This window comes from Balaenoptera physalus, assembly GCF_965194825.1.
Source record: "Balaenoptera physalus genome assembly, chromosome: 2".
NCBI lineage: Eukaryota > Metazoa > Chordata > Mammalia > Artiodactyla > Balaenopteridae > Balaenoptera > Balaenoptera physalus.
This window is the reverse complement of record NC_138883.1, coordinates 129,245,208-129,268,529: the sequence shown is the minus strand read 5'-3', so window position 1 is coordinate 129,268,529 and position 23,322 is coordinate 129,245,208. Positions and strand designations below refer to the sequence as shown.

Genomic DNA, 23,322 nt, shown 5'->3' with positions numbered 1-23,322 from the left:
CTAAAATACTCCAAAGGAATAGAATCCACTTCAAAATATTACATTTACATCCAGAACACATTCCATATGTTATTCATATTGACATATGAATAACTAGGACAATGTGACCCATTTGCAAGAGAAAAGACAATAAATGGAGAAAAAAAATCCCATGACGACCCAGCTGTTAGAAGAGCAGACAAGAATTTTAAAGCAATTATTACCACCATGCCTAAGGACTTAAAGGAAAATATGCTCTTGATGAATGAAAATATAGGAAATCTCAGCAGAGATCCTGAAACTATAAAAAAAGAACCAGATGGAAAAGTTGATATGGGCCACATTCTTTAACCGCTAAACAGAGAACTATAAATCATTTTTGAACAATGGCAAAAACACATGATAAAAATTTATAAATGTAAAGCTGCAATGATAATAGATAATAATAGAGAATACTTTGTGCCAAACGTTGTAAGTGCATTATATATTAACTTATCTAATCATCTTAATAATTCTATAAAGCACATGCAATTATTATCACCATTTTTACAAATAAAGAAATTTAGGCACAAAAAGATTAAATAAATTACTCAAGGTCATTCAAGCCAGTAAGTGGGGGAGGCAGGAATTCCAACCCAGTAGGCCAGGGACTTCCCTGGTGGCGCAGTGCTTAAGAATCCGCCTGCCAATGCAGGGGACATGGGTTCGAGCCTTGATCCGGGAAGATCCCACATGCCGTGGAGCAACTAAGCCCATGCACCACAACTACTACTGAGCCTGCGCTCTAGAGCTGGCAAGCCACAACTACTGAGCCCGCATGCCACAACTACTGAAGCCCGTGTGCCTAGAGCCTGTGCCCCATCACAAGAGAAGCCACTGCAACGAGAAGCCCATGCACCGCATCGAAGAGTAGTCCCTGCTCGCCACAACTAAAGGAAGCCCATATCCAGCAACGAAGACCCAACACAGCCAAAAATATAAATAAATAAATATATACAAACCCAGTAGGCATATCTGTAAATTCTTAAGTACCTACACTGTACTGCCCCTCTAGGAAAAAACTATTATGGAACTTGGAGAATACTTAGAACTGGATACTGGAAATATTACATATCAAAATTTGTATGCAGTTAAAAGTATGCTTGTAGGAAAATGTATAGCCTCAAATATATACATTAAAAATTAAGAAAGAGTAAAGTTTAATGAGCTAAGTATTCTGAAAAAGTTAGGAAAAAAGCAACTTGATTAAATCTAGAGAATGTTAAAAAAAAAAGGAACATGGATAAACCTAAAAAACGTTATTGTAAGTGATAAAAGCAAACCGCACAGTACGAAGCCACTTATGTAAATGTTAAAACATACAAAACAACACAACATGCAGTTTATGACTATATATCACAAATGCCATAATAGTTTAAAAAAACATGGATAGGAAGGATTCACACCAACCTCAGGATGGTGGTTTCTTCTGGACAGTAAGCTAGAGGGATGATAAGGGGTGGGGTGGAAGGATACTCACTCATATCCATAAATGTTAGTTTCTCTCAAGAAAAAGATGTTCCAAAGCAGATGTGACCAGATCCTAACATGGGTTAAGTCTGAATACTGGGTATGTGGGCCTTCAGTTTTTGTTTTGTGCTTTTTTTCCTCGTTTTAAATATTTTACAAAAATAATTTATACCTGCTACCTTTGTTTACTTCTATCTCCCTTATGAGCTTCCTGGAGGCAGGGACCATGCTGTGTCATGCCCACCACAGTATGTTCATTGTCTAGAGGGTCAATGAATACTTGATGACTGAATAAACAAAAATGAGAGCATATGACCTTTAAGGGTAACTTCCAGTCTGGAAACACTAAGATTCCCTGATTGCATTACAGATTTTCTCAAGAGGCAAGAATGACAGATTCAAGAATAATAATGAGAACCTTTAGCTTTCACTCAGTGCTCTCACAGAGTTTCTCTTTCTTTCCCACTTAATACAGAACAAGGGCACTGAAGTGGTCCTCTGATATTAAAGAACGGGGATACAAATCATAATTATAACCACAGCAGCTGCAACTAATATTTGTTAGTTGCTAAGTGCCAAGTATGCATTATCTCATTTAAAACTCACAAAACTCCCAAGAGGTAGATGGTATTAGTCAGGTGCAGATGATGAAACTGAAGCTCAGTGGCCCAGTCCTTTCTAAAGTTGCCTGAGTCTACACAGCTCCTTTCCTATTTATCAAGAAAAAACTGTGAATAGATGATGACCAGCCAACTATGATATCTATTCTTATAGGAAGGGTCCCTTTATACAGCCCATTTCTAATTTCCTCTAAGTTTGTTTGTTGCCTCTTAGGCATTTGTAAGTGTTCTTATGAACATTCCCCCCACCAATGTGGCTGGAAGCAGTACCATCACCCTCTCACCTCTGTGTTCTTCAGCAATAACCCTGAGAAGCAGACAAGACCTGCATCATATCAATGTTACAGATGAGAAAACAGAGGCCATTGTGGGCTGAACTGTGTACTCTAATCCTCAGTACCTTCGAATATGACCGAGTTTGCAGATAGGGGATTTAAAGAGGTAATTAAGTGAAATTGGGATCATTAGGGTGGGCTCTAATCCAATATAACTGACATTCTTAAAAGAAGAGGAGATTAGGACACAGACGTGCATAGACCATGAGACCATAAGAGGACACAGGAAGAAGACTGCCGTCTACAAGCTAAGGAGAGAGGCCTCAGAAGAAACCAACCCTGCCCACACAGTGATCTCAGACTTCTAGACTCCAAAACTGTGAGGAAGTGAATGCCTGTTGTTCAAGCTGCCAGGTCTGTGGTAGTTTGTTCCAGCAGCCCCAGCAAACTAATACAGAGGCACAGAGATGCCAAGGGACACTTCTGGGGTCACACGCAAGGGAGACAGAGTTGGGTCTCTACCATCATTCTTCTTTCTCTTTCTCCAGGAATAATAATTCTTAAAATATTGGTGTCTCTTTTTGGATTTAATATTTTTATATGTGAATACATACTTAAAATATTAACATGAAAAAACTCAAAGTACAAATTTAATTCCATTTCCTTTGGGGTCTTCTTCCACTTAAGATGCAGAAAAACATGGAAGACCATCACCACCACTGAAACAACAAAAGACACTGGATAAACAACGAAATCATATTTTGCTTTACCCACTGGAGAGCTAAGGTCTCAAAGAAGTTTAGAGGAACTAAATTTCAGAGGGATTGAGCCCTTCCTAATGAGCAAAAACCAGTAGCCAGGTTTATCCCAGGCACAGGTGGGATGAGGAGTTAATTAGCATCTGATGAGGACCCTGTGAAGTTGGAAGGAACCAGCCAGTCTTATCAACCACATGGGCTGGAATGATGGATTCTATCTGGATTAGAGGTGTCCTGAATCTATTCTACCAGGCTTTTACCTGACTTTCAGGAAGTCAGGACAAGGATGGAAGGCAGAGTGACATCTCCATAGTCATGTGGGGACTGAGCTAAGCTCTTCTACTCTTGCCTCAAGACGCTTGAAACCAGTGGTGAACTGAAAGGAACTCAAGTCATGATCCAAGTCAACCCTGATTAAACAGAAGAGTTTATCTCCTCAGCCCAGTTGCCTCTTTATCACCAGAAGAGAAGCCAGCTGAGGACAAAGCTGTCAGATACAGAACTGCTGTGGCCAAGGCTGACCTGAGGTCCAACCTCCTGCTCTGCTCCTCAGCTCCAGGAGCCCATGGCAGTGATGTCATTAGTATTGAAGCCAGTTTGATTTCTGTCATTTCCCACCAAATGAATCTTAAGTGACACAAAACACAAGTCCCAACCATTTATTTATTACAGAGTATATACAGATATTATTACACATGCAAATTCTTGCATAAATTGGCAATACACAATTTCTGAATCGTTATGGTATCCTCTACTCACTAAAATTAACTTCAGAATGCTATAAATTAATGAAACAATACTATAAAATTACTGCACTGTTTTTTAAAACAATCGTAACAAAACAAACTATAAAGAAAACATCAGTGACTTCACAGGCACCACTGCTGAATGGCATTGGTGTATTTGCGTTCTAAAGAGCCCACCACCATGCAAAACGTTGCAGGATTCCTACTTTGACAGTGCCTCATAGGAAACTAGTTTCATTATTTTACAATCTATTTCAACCATCCACATGTTACATCTACCATAGTGGATGAGAAGAGATTCAAATTGTTACTAAAAACCACGAAAATGCTAGTGGGAAGATTCTAAATTGAATCTGAATGGAGAAATTAAAATAAGCATAGCAGGCAGACAAAAAGTTTTGAAGTCAAAATAACCACTCAAAAAATCAAGAAACAGGGACTTCCCTGGCAGTCCAGTGGGTAAGACTCTGCGCTCCCAATGCAGGGGTCCCGGGTTCGATCCCTGGTGGGGAACTAGATCCCACATGCATGCCGCAACTAAGAAGTCCGCATGCCGCAACTAAGCGTCGGCATGCCGCAGCGAAGACCCAGCACAGCCAAAATAAATAAATAAAATATTAAAAAACAAAATCAAGAAACATTTCAAAATATCCAAAGTACCATTTTAGTGTTTGAGAACAGCCAAAAATATCTTCAAAAACTCATGCTCACCAAAATAAATAAATAATTTTTAAAAAAGAAAAAGAAAAAAGGCTCACAGCCTCCATATTTTCATGCGAAGTTCCAAGCTGGAGTGATATTTTTTAAATTAATTTATAAGGTCCTAGAGTAAGAAGCTGTAAAGGAAATAGGATCCATCTGTCCCCTCCCTGGAAGCCCCGAAGACTGCTAGAAATGCAACCTCTATAGTACCAAAGAGAAGGCAGTGATTCCTCCCAGGTGGCCTTTCCTGTGTCAGTCCCTCTATCCCCCAAGACAACATGGCAGCTTACCCAGACTCAGCTCGCAGGTAAATTGAGTGCTTCATGGAGGAGAAAGAGTTATCAGACTGCTCCTCACCTGCGTGAGCCAGCTGGCTACCCCAAGGCCATGTCCAAGGTGGAATAACACAGATCAATGACAAGGCACAATTACACCTATGGCTGCCATGCTCAGCCATAAAGAACATGTTCCCATGGGAAATCGTGGATTAATCTGATTAATCTTTCCAGGAAACTTCAAGAATGTATTTTGCTGGAGTCCCAGTAAATTAATTTTCCCAGTTTCTAAACCCCCAATGTTTGAAAGTTAATCCAAACTAGATAGGGCCTAATTGACTGCTTATTAGCTAAGCCTCTTAGAAGGCCTGTTGTCTTTCCCAACACAGCAACAAAGTTTACTATTTCACACAAAGCAAGAAGGACCAGAAGCAAAGTCTATACCTTTCTCCTATGTCTGTGTTCCTACCCAGGACAGAGCTTGAGTTGGCACCACCTTAAATATACATGTTGCTCCTGCATGGCAGAGCATGCTGATGTGAGATTTGGGGGCTGGGAATAAACCCCCTGGTTTTGTTCATTTTATTTCCTTCACTAAAGGCAAAACAGTCTCTCAGAAGAGTGCCTCCAAACTAGCCTTAGGGACAAAAATGCAAACACAAACACAATTTATCATTTTGTCAGCAATCCTTGCTATCACACCCCTAAAGAGGATGGCAGCTGGTAATTAGACAAATATTCCATGATATCATCCACAGGCACCCGGGGTTTCTGGTCACTGACTAGCAGCTGACGAGCACTGGCTGGAGCAAAGGGAAAGTAAGAATAAAACATATTTGTCCTTGGGTTTCACTGTGTGGCCCTGCTTGGTGGTTCTCACCTGAGAAAACCCACTTCCGATGGCCCACAGGTGCTATTAATCACGTCTGAAACTTAGCGCAGCAGTTCTCAGCACCAGCTGAACGTTAGAACCACCTGGAGAGGTTTCAAATCGCTAGATGCCCAGGCTGCACCCCAGACCAATAAAAGCGGCTCTCTGGGGGCAGGAGCTGGGTGTGACTAGTTGTTAAAGTTCCCCAGCTGATGCCAATGGACAGCCAGGGCTGAGAACCTCTGCCTTAGAGTCATCCCCCTGCCTCTGAAACAATATGGTCAGATCAGCTGCAGAAAATGCACAAAGATTTAGAATGACCACTAGTCATTTACTTTGAGAGGAGAGAGAGAAAACAATCCACCGATTGACCCAGATAGGGTCAGCTGGCTAACGTTTAAAATAACACACCAACATCAAGCCCAAACACACAACCAATCATCGGACTTACCAAAACCCCTGCTTCCTATTAAGGGGTAACTTTTAGTTACAAGTAATTTTTTGCTGAGACCTCTCTTTCCTGTTTTTGTAAGGGTGCAGGAAGGAACACAGCAAAACCCTAATGTATGGTGGCATTCTTTCTCCTGGAGTTGCAGAGATGACCCTGATCCAGCAAAATCACCTCTAATACCTCCCTGCTGAATGCAGACTAGGCTAAGGAGGGTGACTATGTGGATAGGGTCAGGACTGCATGCACCAGCGGAGCTAAGCTGCAGGGCTTGCTTATACATAACAAAGCTGTTCTAAAAGACAGTCATATAATCGATTTACTTCCAAGGTCATTGCAATACTAAACTGAGACACTATACTTTTATTCAAAGTCTTTAAACTACAAAAGAACAACTCCCAAAGTTCAGCCATGGGTTCCATGCTCTCCAGGGAGGATGTGACACCTGTGAGCAGCAGGATATCATCTTCATCAAGGGACACTCACAGGCAGACTGCTAGTGACACAGCACGGTGAAATGTCCTTAAACACTTAACAGATAAACCAGAGGTTGCCCAAACAGAGGCACAGAATACAAGAACCCTGGGTTCTCAGCCCAAGCTGCTTATTAGAACCACCTTCAAAAACACACCCAAGTCACACCACGGACCAATTAGATCAGGATTTGGGGGGACTGGCTAGTGCATGGCATTTTTTAAAGCAGTGGCTCTCACACTTAAGCATGATCAGATTTACCTGGACCCACCGCCATGGTTTCTGATTCAGGAGGTGGGGGGGTGGGGAAAAGAACATGCAGTTCTAACAGAGTCCCAGGTGATGCTGATGTTGCTGGGGCCACACTCTTAAGAACCACTGCTTCATAGGTCCCCCAGGTGACTCTAATTAGTGCGGACAAGACCGAGGACCACTGTATAAGGAGAGCAAGCTCTGGCCAGGGTGCCAAGGGAAGGAATTCTCATCCTAGCTCTGCCACCAACCTCGGGCTTGATAACAATAAACCATTGAGGTTTTTCAGGCCTCAACTTGCTCCAGATCCATAAAATTGAGACACTACACAAAAGAGATCCTGGGTTCTTTCTAGAAACGCCTTTTTCAAAGGGCTGCTACACATGAAACGCTGATATTAATACACATAGAAATGAAAAGAAAGTGGCCTTATGGGCAATAAAAAAAGCTTTCAAAATACAGGGAAAGGTAAGTTCTTGCTCACAAGATTTCAGCACACTTGGAGACACAGCAATGGGGGTGGTCTAGGGATGTGCAATGGCACCAAAAGCCAAAAGGGCCTGTGTTGTGAGTCATTCACACTATTTCCCAGACTCACCTGTTAGGACCTTGCAGAGTTGCCCAGATATCTGGGTCTCGGCAGAGGGGCTGGGTGTCAAGGACCATCTGCGCCTGATCAGATGCTCTTGTCCCTGGGAATTGTTGAGAGGCTGGATTAGCACCTGTTCCTGCCCAAGCTGGATGAGGCCAACCTGCCCAGAAAGAGGAAAACAGTTGTCAGTCATCCTCATTCACACTTGCCCACGACCCCAGAGCCAGAGGGTGGAAAGGCCACCTAGCTTGGCCTGCTTCCCATGCCTGGGCTTTTTCTTTGCAGGTTGCACCAATTTACGGAGTCCAAGAATGAGCTCTTGCATGACTTGAAACATCTCACCCAGCAGTTGTGTTGGGGGTCAGGTGACAGAAGGCGGGGGGAGGGGGGACAGGGCGCAACAGCACCCATTTTCTGGGTTCACTTTCAAAGATATCTTACTTTAGTGTTAATTTTTTTTTTAATATTTTTTTCAGGCAAGGCTTTATTGGGGCCCCTGCTGCAGCAGGGGGGAGGGAGAACAGATTCCTTTGTTTGCCTGCTCCTATACACTTATTTCTAATTAAAGCCCATTTAAAAAACTATTTTTTAAATCATCCCCTAAAAGTCCACCTAAGGAGGTACCTCCAAAAGTGCTGGGAATGAACGACGATTATATCCTTAACGGGAAAAAAATATATCTTATTCCTGGGGAATATTTAGAATTAAATAGAGAGGATGGAGTCAGACCTGTAGTGTTGATAGTTTTGTGATAGTGGATTTGTAGATTTTTTTCAGTGTTTAAGAGAACTTGGCAGAGTATCTAATGGATTCAATTTGTAATTCTAATTTAAAGCACAGCAATGATTTAGACCTGTAATTTAAAAATCTTATTAGGCTTATAAACAGTATCAGAATGTATAAGAGAACTTAAGACTTCCCATGTTTATAAAACTAGTTAACTCATTATTTATTAGAATCATTTAAGTACTTGCAAAGGGTTTATTTTTTAATCAGACAACAAAAGAACTTGAAAATGAAATTGAATATGGTAAATTTCTACACACAGTTTTAAAGGTTTAAACGTTGTTAATCACCAATTTGTAAATAGGATTAAATGTTATCCAAAGGCCCCTTAAAAGGAATTTCAAAAACTTGTTAGATTATAAATAGAACATGACTTGTAAATTGAACGAAAAACTTAAGGACTGGAATTCTTAATTTGTCGTTTTAATAGAGTGAATATTAATTCTTAAAAATACATACACAATGCAGAGAACTTTTCCTTTCATTTGGAACCAATGTTAACAGCATTAAAACAATTTGCCCTCCTTCCCCAGGATACCTGCTGCTAACTTCTCTTCTGAGACATCAACAAAACAAGGTAAACTGCTCACAAAGATCCTGACTGGGCCAGGGCTGAGAATTATCTGTGTTTGCACACTGGGCCCTGCAGTCCACAGCCCCTGCTCTGCGTTCATGGTCGGGACCACCTTTGCTAGCACAGATTCAGGAGATTGGGCCAATCTGTCTTAGGCTGTCACGAACATCCTTTGCTCTCTCTCTCTCCAATACTATTTTCTAAAAGCCATGACACTGTTTTCTTTTCTTAAAAAAAAAAAAAAATTTATTTAGTTGGCTGTGCCGGGTCTTAGTTGTGGCATGTGAACTCTTAGTCGTGGCATGTGGGATCTAGTTCCCTGACCAGGGATCGAACCTAGGTACCCTGCAGTGGGAATGAGGAGTCTTAGCCACTGGACCACCAGGGAAGCCCCGACACTACTTTCTAAAAGCAGTAGTTCTCAAACTCTAGTGTGCATCAAAATCACCTGGAGGTCATAAATACTCACCAAGAACATTCATTTCTAACAAGTCCCCAGGTGATACTGATGCTGTGTGCCCGAGGACCAGGCTTTGAGAAGCACTGCTCTCCACCACAGCTCAGCAATTCCTCAGGTCTCAGGTAGAGAGCTCACTCAAACCAAATGATATAGACTCCTCTACCTTCTGAAAGGATGCATCAATACCAGTCCTCTGAAAATAAATCAGATCCACTAATAAGACCGCCTACAACATTTAGTCCCCAAAACAGGGGTTGAGACGGTACTTAACTGCTGTAAGCAGATTTCAAGGTTTCTATTTCATTAGAACTTCTGCCAAGAACAACTCAGAGATTTTACTGCCCAAATAAAACTGTCTTAAAGTGGCACTGCATGACCTGCCGGGAAGCATGGCTTTCTCCCCTCTCCTTTGAAGTTAAAACTTGAGTTTGTTCACTATGATAGTTTGGGGAGATTGAAGAAGCGGAGGTAGAGAGTGGCTGTGGGAGGCTGTGCAGATCCACCAGAGCTGTTTGTATAGAAAGCCTCAGTGGAACCCTCCTGCACTGTTGGTGGGAATGTAAGTTGATACAGCCACTATGGAAAACAGTATGGAGGATCCTTAAAAAACTAAAAATAGTAAAGCTGTCACTATTTGCAGATGACATGATACTATACATAGAGAATCCCAAAGATGCTACCAGAAAACTCCTAGAGCTAATCAATGAATTTGGTAAAGTAGCAGGATACAAAATTAATGCACAGAAATCTCTTGCATTTCTATACACTAATGACGAAAAATCTGAAAGTGAAATTAAGAAAACACTCCCATTTACCATTGCAACAAAAAGAATAAAATATCTAGGAATAAACCTACCTAAGGAGACAAAAGACCTGTATGCAGAAAATTATAAGACACTGATGAAAGAAATTAAAGATGATACAAATAGATGGAGAGATATACCATGTTCCTGGATTGGAAGAATCAACATTGTGAAAATGACTCTACTACCCAAAGCAATCTACAGATTCAATGCAATCCCTATCAAACTACCACTGGCATTTTTCACAGAACTAGAACAAAAAATTTCACAATTTGTATGGAAACACAAAAGACCCCGAATAGCCAAAGCAATCTTGAGAACGAAAAATGGAGCTGGGGGAATCAGGCTCCCTGACTTCAGACTATATTACAAAGCTTCAGTAATCAAGACAGTTTGGTACTGGCACAAAAACAGAAATATAGATCAATGGAACAGGATAGAAAGCCCAGAGATAAACCCACACACATATGGTCACCTTATCTTCGATAAAGGAGGCAAGCATATACAGTGGAGAAAAGACAGCCTCTTCAATAAGTGGTGCTGGGAAAATTGGACAGGTACATGTAAAAGTATGAAATTAGAACACTCCCTGACACCATGCACAAAAATAAACTCAAAATGGATTAAAGACCTAAGTGTAAGGGCAGACACTATCAAACTCTTAGAGGAAAACATAGGCAGAACACTCTATGACATACATCACAGCAAGATTCTTTTTGACCCAGCTCCCAGAGAAATGGAAATAAGAACACAAATAAACAAATGGGACCTAATGAAACTTAAAAGCTTTTGCACAGCAAAGGAAACCATAAACAAGACCAAAAGACAACCATCAAGAATGGGAGAAAATATTTGCAAATGAAGCAACTGACAAAGGATTAATCTCCAAGATTTACAAGCAGCTCATGCAGCTCAATAACAAAAAAACGAACAACCCAATCCAAAAATGGGCCGAAGACCTAAATAGACATTTCTCCAAAGAAGATATACAGATGGCCTACAGACACATGAAAGAATGCTCAACATCATTAATCATTAGAGAAATGCAAACCAAAACTACAATGAGATATCATCTCACACCGGTCAGAATGGCCATCATGAAAAAATCTAGAAACAATAAATGCTGGAGAGAGTGTGGAGGAAAGGGAACACTCTTGCACTGTTGGTGGGAATGTAAATTGATACAGCCACTATGGAGAAGAGTATGGAGGTTCCTTAAAAAACTACAAATAGAACTACCATACGACCCAGCAATCCCAATACTGTGCATATACCCTGAGAAAACCATAGGTCAAAAAGAGTCATGTACCAAAATGTTCATTGCAGCTCTATTTACAATAGCCAGGACATGGAAGCAACCTAAATGTCCATCGACAGATGAATGGATAAAGAAGATGTGGCACATATATAGAATGGAATATTACTCAGCCATAAAAAGAAATGAAATGGAGGTATTTGTAATGAGGTGGATGGAGTTAGAGTCTGTCATACAGAGTGAAGTAAGTCAGAAAGAGAAAAACAAATACAGTATGCTAACACATATATACGGAATCTAAGGGGGGAAAAAAAAAAAAAAAGGCCATGAAGAACCTAGTGGCAAGACGGGAATAAAGACACAGACCTGCTAGAGAATGGACTTGAGGATATGGGGAGGGGGTGGGGTGAGATGTAACAGGGTAAGAGAGTTTCATGGACATATATACACTACCAAATGTAAAATAGATAACTAGTGGGAAGCAGCCGCATAGCACAGGGAGATCAGCTCGGTGCTTTGTGACCACCTAGAGGGGTGGGATGGGGAGGGTGGGAGGGAGGGAGATGCAAGAGGGAAGAGAAATGGGAACATATTGTATATGTATAACTGATTCACTTTGTTATAAAGCAGAAGCTAACACACCACTGTAAGGCAATTATACTTCAATAAAGATGTTTAAAAAAAAAACTAAAAATAGAAATACCATATGACCCAGCAATCCCACTACTGGGCATATACCCTGAGAAAACCATAATTCAAAAAGAGTCATGTACCATAATGTTCACTGCAGCTCTATTTACAATAGCCAGGACATGGAAGCAGCCTAATTGTCCAACGACAGATGAATGGATAAAGAAGATGTGGCACATATATACAATGCAATATTACTCAGCCATAAAAAGAAACGAAACTGAGTGATTTGTAGTGAGGTGGATGGACCTAGAGTCTGTCATACATAGTGAAGTAAGTCAGAAAGAGAAAAACAAATACCATATACTAACACATATATATGCAATCTTAAAAAAAAACGGTTCTGATGAACATAGGGGCAGGACAGGAATAAAGACACAGACGTAGGGGCTTCCCTGGTGGCGCAGTGGTTAAGAATCCACCTGCCAATGCAGGGGACATGGGTTCGAGCCCTGGTCCGGGAAGATCCCACATGCCGCGAAGCAACTAAGCCCATGCACCACAACTACTGAGCCTGTGCTCTAGAGCCCATGAGCCACAACTACTGAGCCCATGTGCCACAACTACTGAAGCCCATGCACCTAGAACCCATGCTCCACAACGAGAAGCCCCTGCAATAAGAAGCCAGCGCATCACAACAAAGAGTAGCCCCCGCTTGCCGCAACTAGAGAAAGCCCGCGCACAGCAACGAAAACCCAACACAGCCAAAAATAAATACATAAATAAATTAATTTAAAAAAAGACACAGATGTAGAGAATGGACTTGCGGACAAAGGGAGGGGGAAGGGTAAGCTGGGACGAAGTGAAAGAGTAACACTGACATATATATACTACCAAATGTAAAATAGATAGCAGTGGGAAGCAGCTGCATGGCACAGGGAGATCAGCTCGGTGCTTTGTGTCCACCTGGAGGGGTGGGATAGGGAGGGTGGGAGGGAGACGCAAGAAGGGAGGGGATATGGGGATATATGTATACATATAGCTGATTCACTTTGTTATAAAGCAGAAACTAACAAACCACTGTAAAGCAATTATACCCCAATAAAGATGTTAAAATAAATAAATAAATAAAATCTAATTAGTAAATTAAAAAAAAAAAAGAAAGCCTCGGTGCAGAAGTCCTTGATGACCGTCAGTGGAAACGTCTGTGGTTGAAATAAAGTTGGCAGATACAACACCGTGCATGGGATGGGCCCCAAGCTGCAGAAGGGCCGTGCTCCCTGGGGGACACGCTCAACCCTGACAGGGGCCAGAGTCTTCCTGAAATGCTCAGGCTCTGGGAGGTTAAAGGCCCCCTCGAGTCTAGCACTTTCAAAGCCAGTTGTCATTCACTCAGCCTAGCATACAAGTCGCAGGGTAAAGGCCAGTTAGCCAGTAGTTCTAATGTGACACAATATAGGGAGAATCTCACCTTGGTGAGAAAGCCTACAGGTACATACATGCACACACACAAGCATGGTCCAGCCCCTTGGGGGAGGTTTTGCTTTAGAAGGTCTTTTTTGGAGGAACCCACATGCTGGTTTCCATCCATTCAGGAAAGAGAATGGCAATGCTGGTGAGAGACAGACACATGGACTAATGGCCTATACTCTACCTGGCAGCCACTTGCCCTCTTGGGAACTGACTTTCAAGCTGGCCTGTGGCCAAGACTAGCACCTGGGGGGAGGGGGCAGGGCACAGCCCTCCCCCTCAGGAGCCACCACAAGGAAGGAACTTGCCCCTGCCCCCTCCAAGTGCTGTCACTAGGCACCCTGAAGCCTCGCTAATACTCACCGGGTCATCACAGTGATAAAACGTTCTGTTGAAAAGTGCCGCTTGTCACCACCTCCCCCTCCCCCCGTGCCACACACACACACACACACACACAATCTCAGCCCAGGATAAAAATTTTTCAGCCCTCTTGATCTTTCCCTGACCTTCCTTCTCCCTTCCCTCTCCCCGGTAAAAAAAAAAAAAAAAAATCCCCCTTCCCTGGCACTCTATGTCCCAGCCCACTACCCCCTGTGTTATGGGGCATCTGTCACAACCTAAAAAGTAGTTTGTTCCTTTGAGGCAGGATCGGAATTATGCCTTCTTATTTTTCCAACGTCTGCCACATAACAGTTACTCAAGAAAATGTGAGTGAACTGGACTGGAATGGAATGGATTCGAATGGAATGGAATGAACTGGACTGGACCAGCTTGGAATAGAAGGCACTAGCATGGCCTTCCCGCAGTCCCCCTTGCTCAGAGGTCCTCGTCCCTGGCTGCACACTGCAGTCACTTGGCAAGCTTTGAAAACTCAGGCCCAGGCCCCACTCCAGGCCATGTGAATTAGAATCCCTTGCGGTGAAACTCAGGCACTGCTATTTTTTTAAAGCTCACCAGGAGATTTCCACGTGCAGCCAGGGTCAAGAACCACTTCCCTAGCTTTTAACTGGGTGCCAGAGATGCTTGATTCCAGCACGTGGAAGTACCCTGGATGCAGACTACCTGCACCAACCTGGGCCTTCCTCTGACTGTGGAGCTCTGCCCTGGCTTCTAGTACATTGCTGCCCTGTAGCCCCAAGAGCTAAGCAGGGTTGCTTGGGTTTGCATTATTCCTCTGGTCACCATCTATGCTGAGAAGTGAGACACAGGGAAATGCTCTTCCAAGGCCTCCCTGTTCCACAGATGGCAGCGAGGAAAAGCCTCAGGTTGCATTAGATGCAAGAGAGCTGCAAACTCCATCCGAAGAGAACTGTGGGGAACTAGATGCCTACGGCAGACAGGACTGGAAGCCCTGAGGCCACTTGGTTTTAAAGCAGACAACAATCCTCAATGAAATGGTGCTCTTAGAAGAGAAATCTTACATCTTCTAAAATTTGGTATCCTACTAAAGAAGTTTGGGTCAAATAAAGTGTATCAGGTATAACCTGATATTATGACAGTTCTGAGTGGTTCCCTTTCAATTCTCTTTGTTCTGGAAGCTGGCTTTGAAGGGTTTCTGTGCTGCTTTAAGAGAGCGTTATAAACAGGGTATTGTTAATCCCACCTCACCCCCTGAAGCAGGACTAGCTCTCCTGCAGCTGGAAAAATGTGTGAAGGTCAGAAAGATTTGTACCACTTCCTAACATGAGCACAACTTCTCAGCATTATGCAGCAAATGCTTTTAAGATAAAGAAACCCTGTTGTATCCATGCTCTGGAACCATCTGATGCTCTGTCCTCCGTTTGAGGGGACCTGCCTCGTGAATGCTGACCTCACCATCCTACAAAGGCCACTCTGGGATTTCAGTGCCCAGGGAGCCCTCCAAGCCTCTCCTCTTCAGGAGACTGCGGCTCCTGGGTTCACTGGACCAGGTCTTAGGTAGCCTTCTCCCCGTGGACAGGTGACCGTAGGTGGTTGGAGAGGCAGAGCAAGTCTGCTCTCAGGAAGGAAAAACGATCCTGTGATTGCAGGCCCTCCTGCACCTGCCTCTGACTTTCTGGGGGGCCTCAGCAGAGTTTGGGGGGCTTGAACCTGTCCCAGGGAAGGAGCATCCTCAACCTGGCACAGGTGTGAGGGGCTTCCCAACCTCCAGGGGGAGTCCCCCTGCCCCTCCCAGAGTGCCATCCAGCCCCCTTTTCAAAATCCTGCTGCTGCCTCTGCAAATGTCAAAGGCCTGAACACAGATTCTTGGTCTTCGTTCCAAACCCAGACTCCCCCTTCCCATCACTAGATAGAGTTAGTCACAGACTGTCAGCTCCTCCTTCAGACCCCCTCTCATGTAGTCTTCCTTCCTTTCCATTTCCACCATCCAAGGCTTGAGGCCCATCACCTCACCCCTCCAAATGCTCTCCTGCTTCAGTCCTCCCCACACTTCTCCGACCAGGGGCTCCTCCCCAGTCAGTAGCTAGAAATGCCCCCCCCCATTGCCTCTAGGCCAGTGATCCTCAAAATGGTCCCTGACCAACAGCAGCAGCAGCAACTGGGAACCTGTCAGAAATTCAAGTTCTCAGGCCCACCCCCAGACGGACTGGATCAGAAACCCAGGAGGTGGGTCCCAGCAATCAGTGTAGCAAATCCCACAGGGAACACTAATGCCAGCTCAAGGTTGAGAACTACTGGTCTAGGATAAATTCTAAATGCCTTAAGTTGGCACCCAGGGCCCCGCCTCATCTAATCCAGACACCTGTCCATTCAGTTCATCACCCATCTCCATCCCACAGTTGGCTCGTGGGCCCCTTACCTCGGGAAGGACCTGGCCGGGAGGCTTTGCCATCACTCCTCCCACCTAGAACCTGAGGCCCACTCCCTTCAGCTCTACCTGAAGAACCTGCCCCACCCCATCAGACCCCAGAACCACCCCCTGCTATCCCCACCAGCCACCCTGCAGGCTCCAGCACACCTTCCTTCCCCTGCAAACCCGGACTGCCTTCCGAGACAGGGCCCACATCGTATTTCTCTTTGAGGCTCGTTGGGAGCCTACCAGCGGGTCCTACACATGGCAGCTGTGTGATAATGATCTGTTCATTTAGTCAACTATGTTGACTGATTGCTTGATTTATAACTGGAAAAGTCTGGGAATGGCCTGTGGGGCAAGAGAAGAAATGTGTTTTCAATGCGTTAATGTGCCAGGCTCTCACTAAATGATTTCGGACTTTATCTTACTTCATTCTCTCAACAGCCACACAAAGCCAACGTTATTTACCCTTGTATGGCTGCAGACAGGAAGGTTCAAAGGAGGTAAGCAACTTGCTCAGGATCACAGCCCGGAACGGCTGTGCAGTCTCACTTGCTAAAGAACAGGAGCGTGACGGTGCATCTGTGTGCCCATGTGCAGAAGTGTGCACGGGGAAAGGTTAACCGCTGACTCCGAGTGGTTCCCTCAGACATACTGGCTGCAAAAACATCTCCTGTTGCACACATCCAACGTCAGGCAGCTGCAGCATCTCAGAGTTCAGGAAATAAGCTCCAAGAATGCAATCAGTCTAAGAAGACGTCTTCAGTTCATTGTCCCATCTTGTATTTCTTTTTCTTTTTTAAAATGTTGCCAACTAAATAAAAGTTCAGGTGGGAAAATCTAGTTACGTACCCTAGGTAAATAATGAGGTAGGGTTAAGTATCCTAGGTGACAGTCATGGGCAACCTGATGCCCATGAGCGACGGGTATAGAAAGTCACCGTGAGGCAGAGTGAACGTACGTCCTTCCAGAGGAGGCGGTGGCAGGCCTTAGAATTCTCTGCTCCAAGTTCTCCCCTTTAATTCTTCCACACCCCAAATTTCTCAACTGTTGTTTCCCTTCCTACTTTCCTTAACATCCACTCAATTGTTTCTTTTTACAAAGCTTTAAAAAATATACTTTGCATTTTCCAAATATATTTATGCTGTGCATGATAAATTCTTCAGTAATATTAATTGATGAATGACTAAGGACTATGTGCCTTCCCCACACCTGTATCAATATAATGATGCAGGATAACGTGGTTTGGTCTACTTGCTCCCTTTCAAATGGTCTCCACATCACATACTTCTTGCCAAGACCAATTCCTACTCAGCTGTCAGTGATCAAGTGATGTTGCATTAAAAAGCTGGGCAATTTTGGGTCAAGGAAAAGTGAGTTGGGTAGCTCTAAAGGGAAAGGCAGCAACCTCCCAAACCAGCTCCTTCATCGTTGAAGTCAGGCTGCCCTCTTGAGAACGCGGTTCCCCAACTCTTCTAAGCCACCTGCTCACTGCCTGGCTGGACTCAGCACCCCCTGTTCTTACCTAGACTACACTTCTTCCCCTATGGGAAAGGTGAGCATTCTTACAAAAGCTCCCAAACAGACTGGGAGGAAGAGCTATGGGAACTAAGACTGTAGGGAGCAGCACAGGTGAAGGACTACCACAAGGGCCCCCCACGCTGCAGTCAGGCACCAGACAGAGCCAGGGCAGCTGGGCCATCGGGACCCCAGTGAGCAGCCTGGGTGAGACAGACCACAAGCCAGCCTCCTGCGGAGCATGGCTGTGACTCCAGAGAAGGCACGCTGGGACTATCCCTGACCTTCTGTCCCTCCAGGGTGGCCTGGAAAATGGGCCACAGCCCAGAGCTCCTGGGTGTCCTCTCTGGTCCCAACATCTCACCCACAGTGCACCCCTGCAGGCCGCGGCCTCAGCCAAGAAGGGGTGGACAGACTCTGGGCGGTGGACTCCCCTGAGCTCAGTATTCATGAAGGAAGAGTGGCCACTGCTCAGCAGACCAGACCCCTCCTCTCTGTCCACCTCTCCTCACATGTGGGGATGAAAACAGCCCCTCCAACCACTCATTTCAGACAAGCAGCATACAGAGTCTTTTCAGAGACTGACACTCACTCTATCTCCGAAGTTCCACCTCCACTGCCTGCTCTGGTGAACTTTAACCTGAAGTTTCTTCGAATTCTGCTGGCCTTCCATGATCTGGTCCCATTCACACGAGGCAGCTGATCCAAACTCACATAAATCCTCTGGGAGGAAAAATACCTTCCTCATATGCCCAAAGTTCATCGCTTTGAAGTTATACGGTTACAGAAACTCTTCCAAAAACCTATGTTATGTCTGAGGACTCTCTGAAATGTAAATAAAATGAAGATGCATAAACATAAAACAGTTAATACCTGAGCCCATGGTCTCTGAAGATCCAAAAAGTGCAGCTTGCACAGCTTTTCAAGATAAGATACAGGGTAAATGCCACAGACCCGCCCCTCTGCCCCCTGTCAAAAGCGGGGCGTGGGGAGGGAGCAAAATGGACAATGAGATTTACTTCCCCTGACCCATAAACACTTAAGTAATGATCTAATCATGCATCTCCTTTAAACAGGTACCAAATGTCTCTGGAGACAGACAGCACAGGGAACAGAGCCTGCATGCCCTGCCCCGCAGGCAACACTCCTCACTAAGCCATTCTGGAGATGGGAGATGCAGCAGGATTTAATTCATACTCAACATCGGAATAAAGTTTTATTGAACACAGCCAGGTCCATCTGTTTCTTTACCTTCTATGGCTGCTTTTGCACTAAAAGGGCAGTGTTGAGTAGTTGTGACAGAGACCATATGGCCTGCAAAGCCTAAAATGTTTACTACTTGGTCCTTTACAGAAAAAGTTTGCCAACCCCTGCTCTACATGATTCTTTAGACACAAGGAGGCTTTGGAATGCTCCCAACTGTGGGCACCAAAACTCATCTACTGGGCATCACTCCTCCCCTACACCTCGTGGTTGAGCCAGTCCTCAAAAACACACAACACACGTGCCACATCTCTATGGTGCTTCCACCGTGGTCCAGAAGGACTAACACTACACTACCGCCCAGCTGAACTGTCTCAAGCACATCGGGGAACCAAAATCAAAGTAAGGTGGAGTGCGATGCAAACCTGGTTAGCCTATGTTCCTGTTGCTTTCTTTTCTAGAAAGGCAGTACCACCTTGCCACCAAGAGGTCCATTCCAAATCACCTGCTGTCTCTGGCCTCCTGGCCTTCTGCCCTTTCTCTATAGGGTATACTTAGGAAGAAATGTCCAATGTCCAGCTTACACAAATGGGATGATCGAGGCAGACTAAATAACAGAAGTGTCTGCTCAAGCAGAAATTTAAAATCTGAAGTCTTAGAGGTCCCTCCACAGCTGGCACACACTGAACTCAGCCTCTTGGCCTCGTTCCTTTATCTAAAGCACAGCGCCCTCACATGGTGCCAAAGGGAAGGACAGTCTTCCTGAAAACCTGGAGGACAGAAGGGAACTCTCCCTGCTCATATGCCATCTGTGAGAGGGCCCAGCACTCACTCCGAGGATTTTAAATCAATGTTATCCAGATTTCCATCCTCAGCTCCTTCACAGATAGCGCCTTGCTGGAAACTTTACACCAAGAAGTATAAACTCTGACCTCTACAGAAACTCACTAAACCGCAGCAAATGGGATTCAGATGTTTCCATGTTCAGTACAGTGATGTGACCTAGACTTTAAACACTTTGGCAAAAACAGGAAAAATGATGTGGGCCTTCCAGTCCCTCCCAGAACATGATACAGCCTTGACCCGAGTCCTTCGGTGACCTGAGCCTTTTTCACCCCTACTTAAGCCTCCTCACCCATAGCCCACATTCCCCACCCCTGTTCCACATTAGCTCCTACTAGGCCCCCTCCACGGTCCATTTTCCTTGTTTAACCAAAGAAGCCAATTTCTCCCAGCCCAGCAAAAGGAGATCACATTCTGATGAGGACTCAAAAAATCCTAAAAGGGGAACTGGTGAAGGCCAAGTCTTGGGAATTACTCCCCAAGTTCCCCTACACTGCTGGAAAGAGAGCAGAAGTCTCATATAAAGACTTGGACCCTCAGGGTTTCTGGCTTTGTTGCAGATTCGTGCCAACTTGTTGCACACTATGTGGATAAGGGCTAGAGAATTCTAGACGGTGGAGCAAGATAAGGTGGAGGTGGCGGAAGCAGTTTCTTGTGCCAGGGAAGGACAGACACAAAAGAATATCAGAAACCACTTCCCCAGAAGATAGAGGAACATTCTCTGAGCCCATCCCAGGCTCTGACGGGTGGGGTCAGCCCATCTGCCAGCCATCTGCGCTCTATGGGGGCACGATGGAGAAGCTGGGAAGTGTTTGTCTGGGCACCAGGGTAGCCAAGTGAGCCAGTGTGAGCGCAGGCAGGGTAGAGGCGCACAAGAACTTCCTCCGCCCCTCGGAGCACTGCCACGGGTGCCGCAAATGCAGCAGGGTGGGGTGGCGGAGGAATTACTGCCACATCAAGGGAGCTTCTGGGGATGACATTGCTCATCACCAATGTAAGCATTCCTCAGGCCTGGCTGAGGGTGAGTGCCAGACAAATGTCTGCTTGCAGTGTAAGGTAAAAATATTAGAGACACCCTCCCTCTCCTGGTTCTCACGTTTCAACTAAGAAGAGTAGGTTAGTGGCCTGTCGGGGGACCCCTCCAAATATCCTTTTCCGGGTACATAAAGATTCAAAAGGACAGAAAGGAGGTCAATGCTCCATCCCCACATCCAAGAATAGGTGAGCCTATACACGTATAGACAGGTGTTCCCCATGACACGCACACATACACACCTGTGCAGATGCAAATAGCGTTCTCTCTACACCTGGGTCAAGCGCACCTCGCAGTCGAGGGGCTTGACGGATTTCATCTCTGCTGAACACGTGCTCCCTGGGCGGGCTGCGGCGTATCTCGCTATGCAACCCCATATCGGCGCTGGCCTGGCGCACCTCTGAGGCTTAGGACGGCCAGTGGAAGGCACTGGATAATAGGTCGCTTCCCCTTTCTTGCCCTCTGCTCATAGACCCTTTGGAATGTTGGGGGTGCTCTCTCCCGCCACCGGCAGAGCACGCCGGAGGCCCCACCCCAATCCTAGTCCTCCCCGGGGACCACCCCTCACCCCCACCCTCGGGGCCGCGACAGATCGCCAGGCAGACCCGGAGGGGGAGCGGGCAGTACCAGGCCGCCGGCGGCGCCGCAGGCGCTAAGCGAGACGAGGGAGCCGGGGTAGCCGAGCACGCTGCCAGAGTAGAAGCACAGCTCTGTGGGGCGTCCGCGGCGCCCCGCTGCGCCGGCCTCCTCCACCTCGAAGCCGCTGGACAGGAAGCGCAGGTCGCGGCGCAGCTGCAAGTACAGGTCGCGCCCAAAGGCCGGCAGGTGCAGGAGCAGGGCGCGCTCGCCGGGCCGGGCGCGCGGGACGGCTGGGGGCGCGCGGGGGCGCCGGCGCCTGCGGGGCCCTGGAGCGCCGGGCAGCGGCGGCAGGTGCACGTCTTCGGGGAGCACCCGCCGCGGGAGCACCACCTCCACGTCGGCCGCCGCGTCGCCGACAGCTGCGGGGAGAAAGGAGACGCGTCAGCGCGGCGGGGCCCGCCCTCCGGCCCGCCGGGCGCGGGGTCCAGCCCTGGGCATCCAGCGCCAGCTCGGAGACAGCGCGGCCCCGAGCCGGCGCGCTCTTCCATTCCCTCGCCCCAGCACCTCCATGCCAGCCAGAGCCTCCACCCGTGCCCCGCGCCACCCCCGGAACGGTCTCCGGCGCGGCCGCCTGACCACCTCCGGGGACGCGGCCGCGGCATCGGCGTCCGGAGAACCGGCGGCGGCGCGGCCTCCCGGCAACCGCCCGGAGCCCAGTCCCTCCGGCCCCGGCCCGCGCCCCCTCGACCCCGGAGCTGTCAGCGGTTCGCCGCCGGAGCCGGGCCGCGCGGGCAGGCGGAGGCCGCCAGGATGCCTCCGGAGGGCAGGAGGAAGGTGGCCGCGAGAGGCACAGGCGAAGAAGAGGCAGTGGGAGAGGGAGCGCTACCTGTGCCCGGGTCCAGTCCCCAAACCAGCAGCAGCAGCAAGGGCAGGACGAGAGGAGGCAGCAGGGCGCCGTCACACATGGTACTTGGGAGGAGCAGCCCCCCCCGGACGGTCGCGGCGGAGTAGGAGCGCGCGAGGCGGCGGCGCCAGCCGGAGTGAGCCCTCCAGTCTTTGGAAAAAGTAATTAGCGCTGCGGACAAACCCAACGTGGTAAATCCCAAGCCCCGCCTTCTCCTCGGAAAACGGGAGATGATTGGACTCTCGCTTTCCCCTGCCCCGCCTCCCCCTTCTCTATTGGCTAGTGTGGGTCTAAACCAGGGTGCGTAGTTAGGTTGCAAGCACTTTCTTACACGTGGTTTCTGGGCAGTGGCGGGGACTGGACACCAGGTGGCGCAAGGGAGCCGTCTGGAGCAGAGGACCCGGGAAGACACCTGGCTGGTCTTCAGAGTTTGTCCCCATTTTCGAAACCCTCTCTGATCCTGCTGCTCAGCTTCCCAAGAAGACAGGCCAGAAATCGTCCTAGCCAACCGAGTTCACCCGTAAAAGCACATTCTCTCTGCATCTAAAGTAAAACCAGTTTTGGCTGTTTGTGGGTGGGCACTTTCATGCACAATGTGCGCAACATTGCGCCGGATGCTACCTCCAAAGCGCAGTGTTTATGCAAACCCTTCACACCCCCTGTCGTCTTTATTCTCACGGAAGCCAGTGGAACAGGCGAGATCACACCCTCTTACAGACTGGGAAACTGAGGGAGAGAGAGCTTAAGGAGCTTACTAAGTTACCTAGTGAGTTTCTGTCAAAACAAGAGCTAGAATTTGTGGTCCTGACTTCCGGCCTGGTGCTGCTTACTACAAACAAGAGCCCTCCAAGGCAGGCAGGAAGGAACATTAGCCCGGTGTTACAGGTTAGGAAACGGGCACAAAGTGGCAAAGGCCGGACTCAAACCCAAGTCTTCTGGCAACAGAGTGAGTTCATTCTTTTCCCACCAGGATATAACTGAGGTCTGCAA

General features: G+C 46.7%; 1 protein-coding gene and 1 long non-coding RNA gene across 15 annotated transcripts in view; one reads left to right on the top strand and one right to left on the bottom strand.

Annotated features, from left to right (window-relative positions):
* Positions 1 to 12,081, top strand: part of LOC309654486 — a 551,553-nt gene extending 539,472 nt beyond the window's left edge. Inside the window, exon 2 of the long non-coding RNA XR_014260289.1 lies at positions 11,935 to 12,081. This is a non-coding gene — a long non-coding RNA (uncharacterized lncRNA). The remainder of the gene's footprint in view (positions 1 to 11,934) is intronic.
* ADAMTS17 (ADAM metallopeptidase with thrombospondin type 1 motif 17) overlaps positions 1 to 22,752 on the bottom strand; it is a 373,038-nt gene extending 350,286 nt beyond the window's left edge. For 7 of the 14 annotated variants that reach the window (XM_082448431.1, XM_082448437.1, XM_082448441.1 and 4 more), the window contains exons 1-3: positions 22,315 to 22,731; positions 21,477 to 21,847; positions 7,508 to 7,661 (exon numbers count right to left, since the gene is read on the bottom strand). In XM_082448431.1, the coding sequence (XP_082304557.1) occupies positions 7,508 to 7,661; positions 21,477 to 21,847; positions 22,315 to 22,393 (604 nt within the window). In that variant the 5' untranslated portion in view covers positions 22,394 to 22,731. Of the gene's footprint in view, positions 1 to 7,507; positions 7,662 to 18,362; positions 21,347 to 21,476; positions 21,848 to 22,314 lie in introns of those variants that run through there. The other 7 variants (XM_082448435.1, XM_082448436.1, XM_082448434.1 and 4 more) reach the window with 6 other exon arrangements.
* Positions 22,753 to 23,322: the final 570 nt, after the last annotated feature.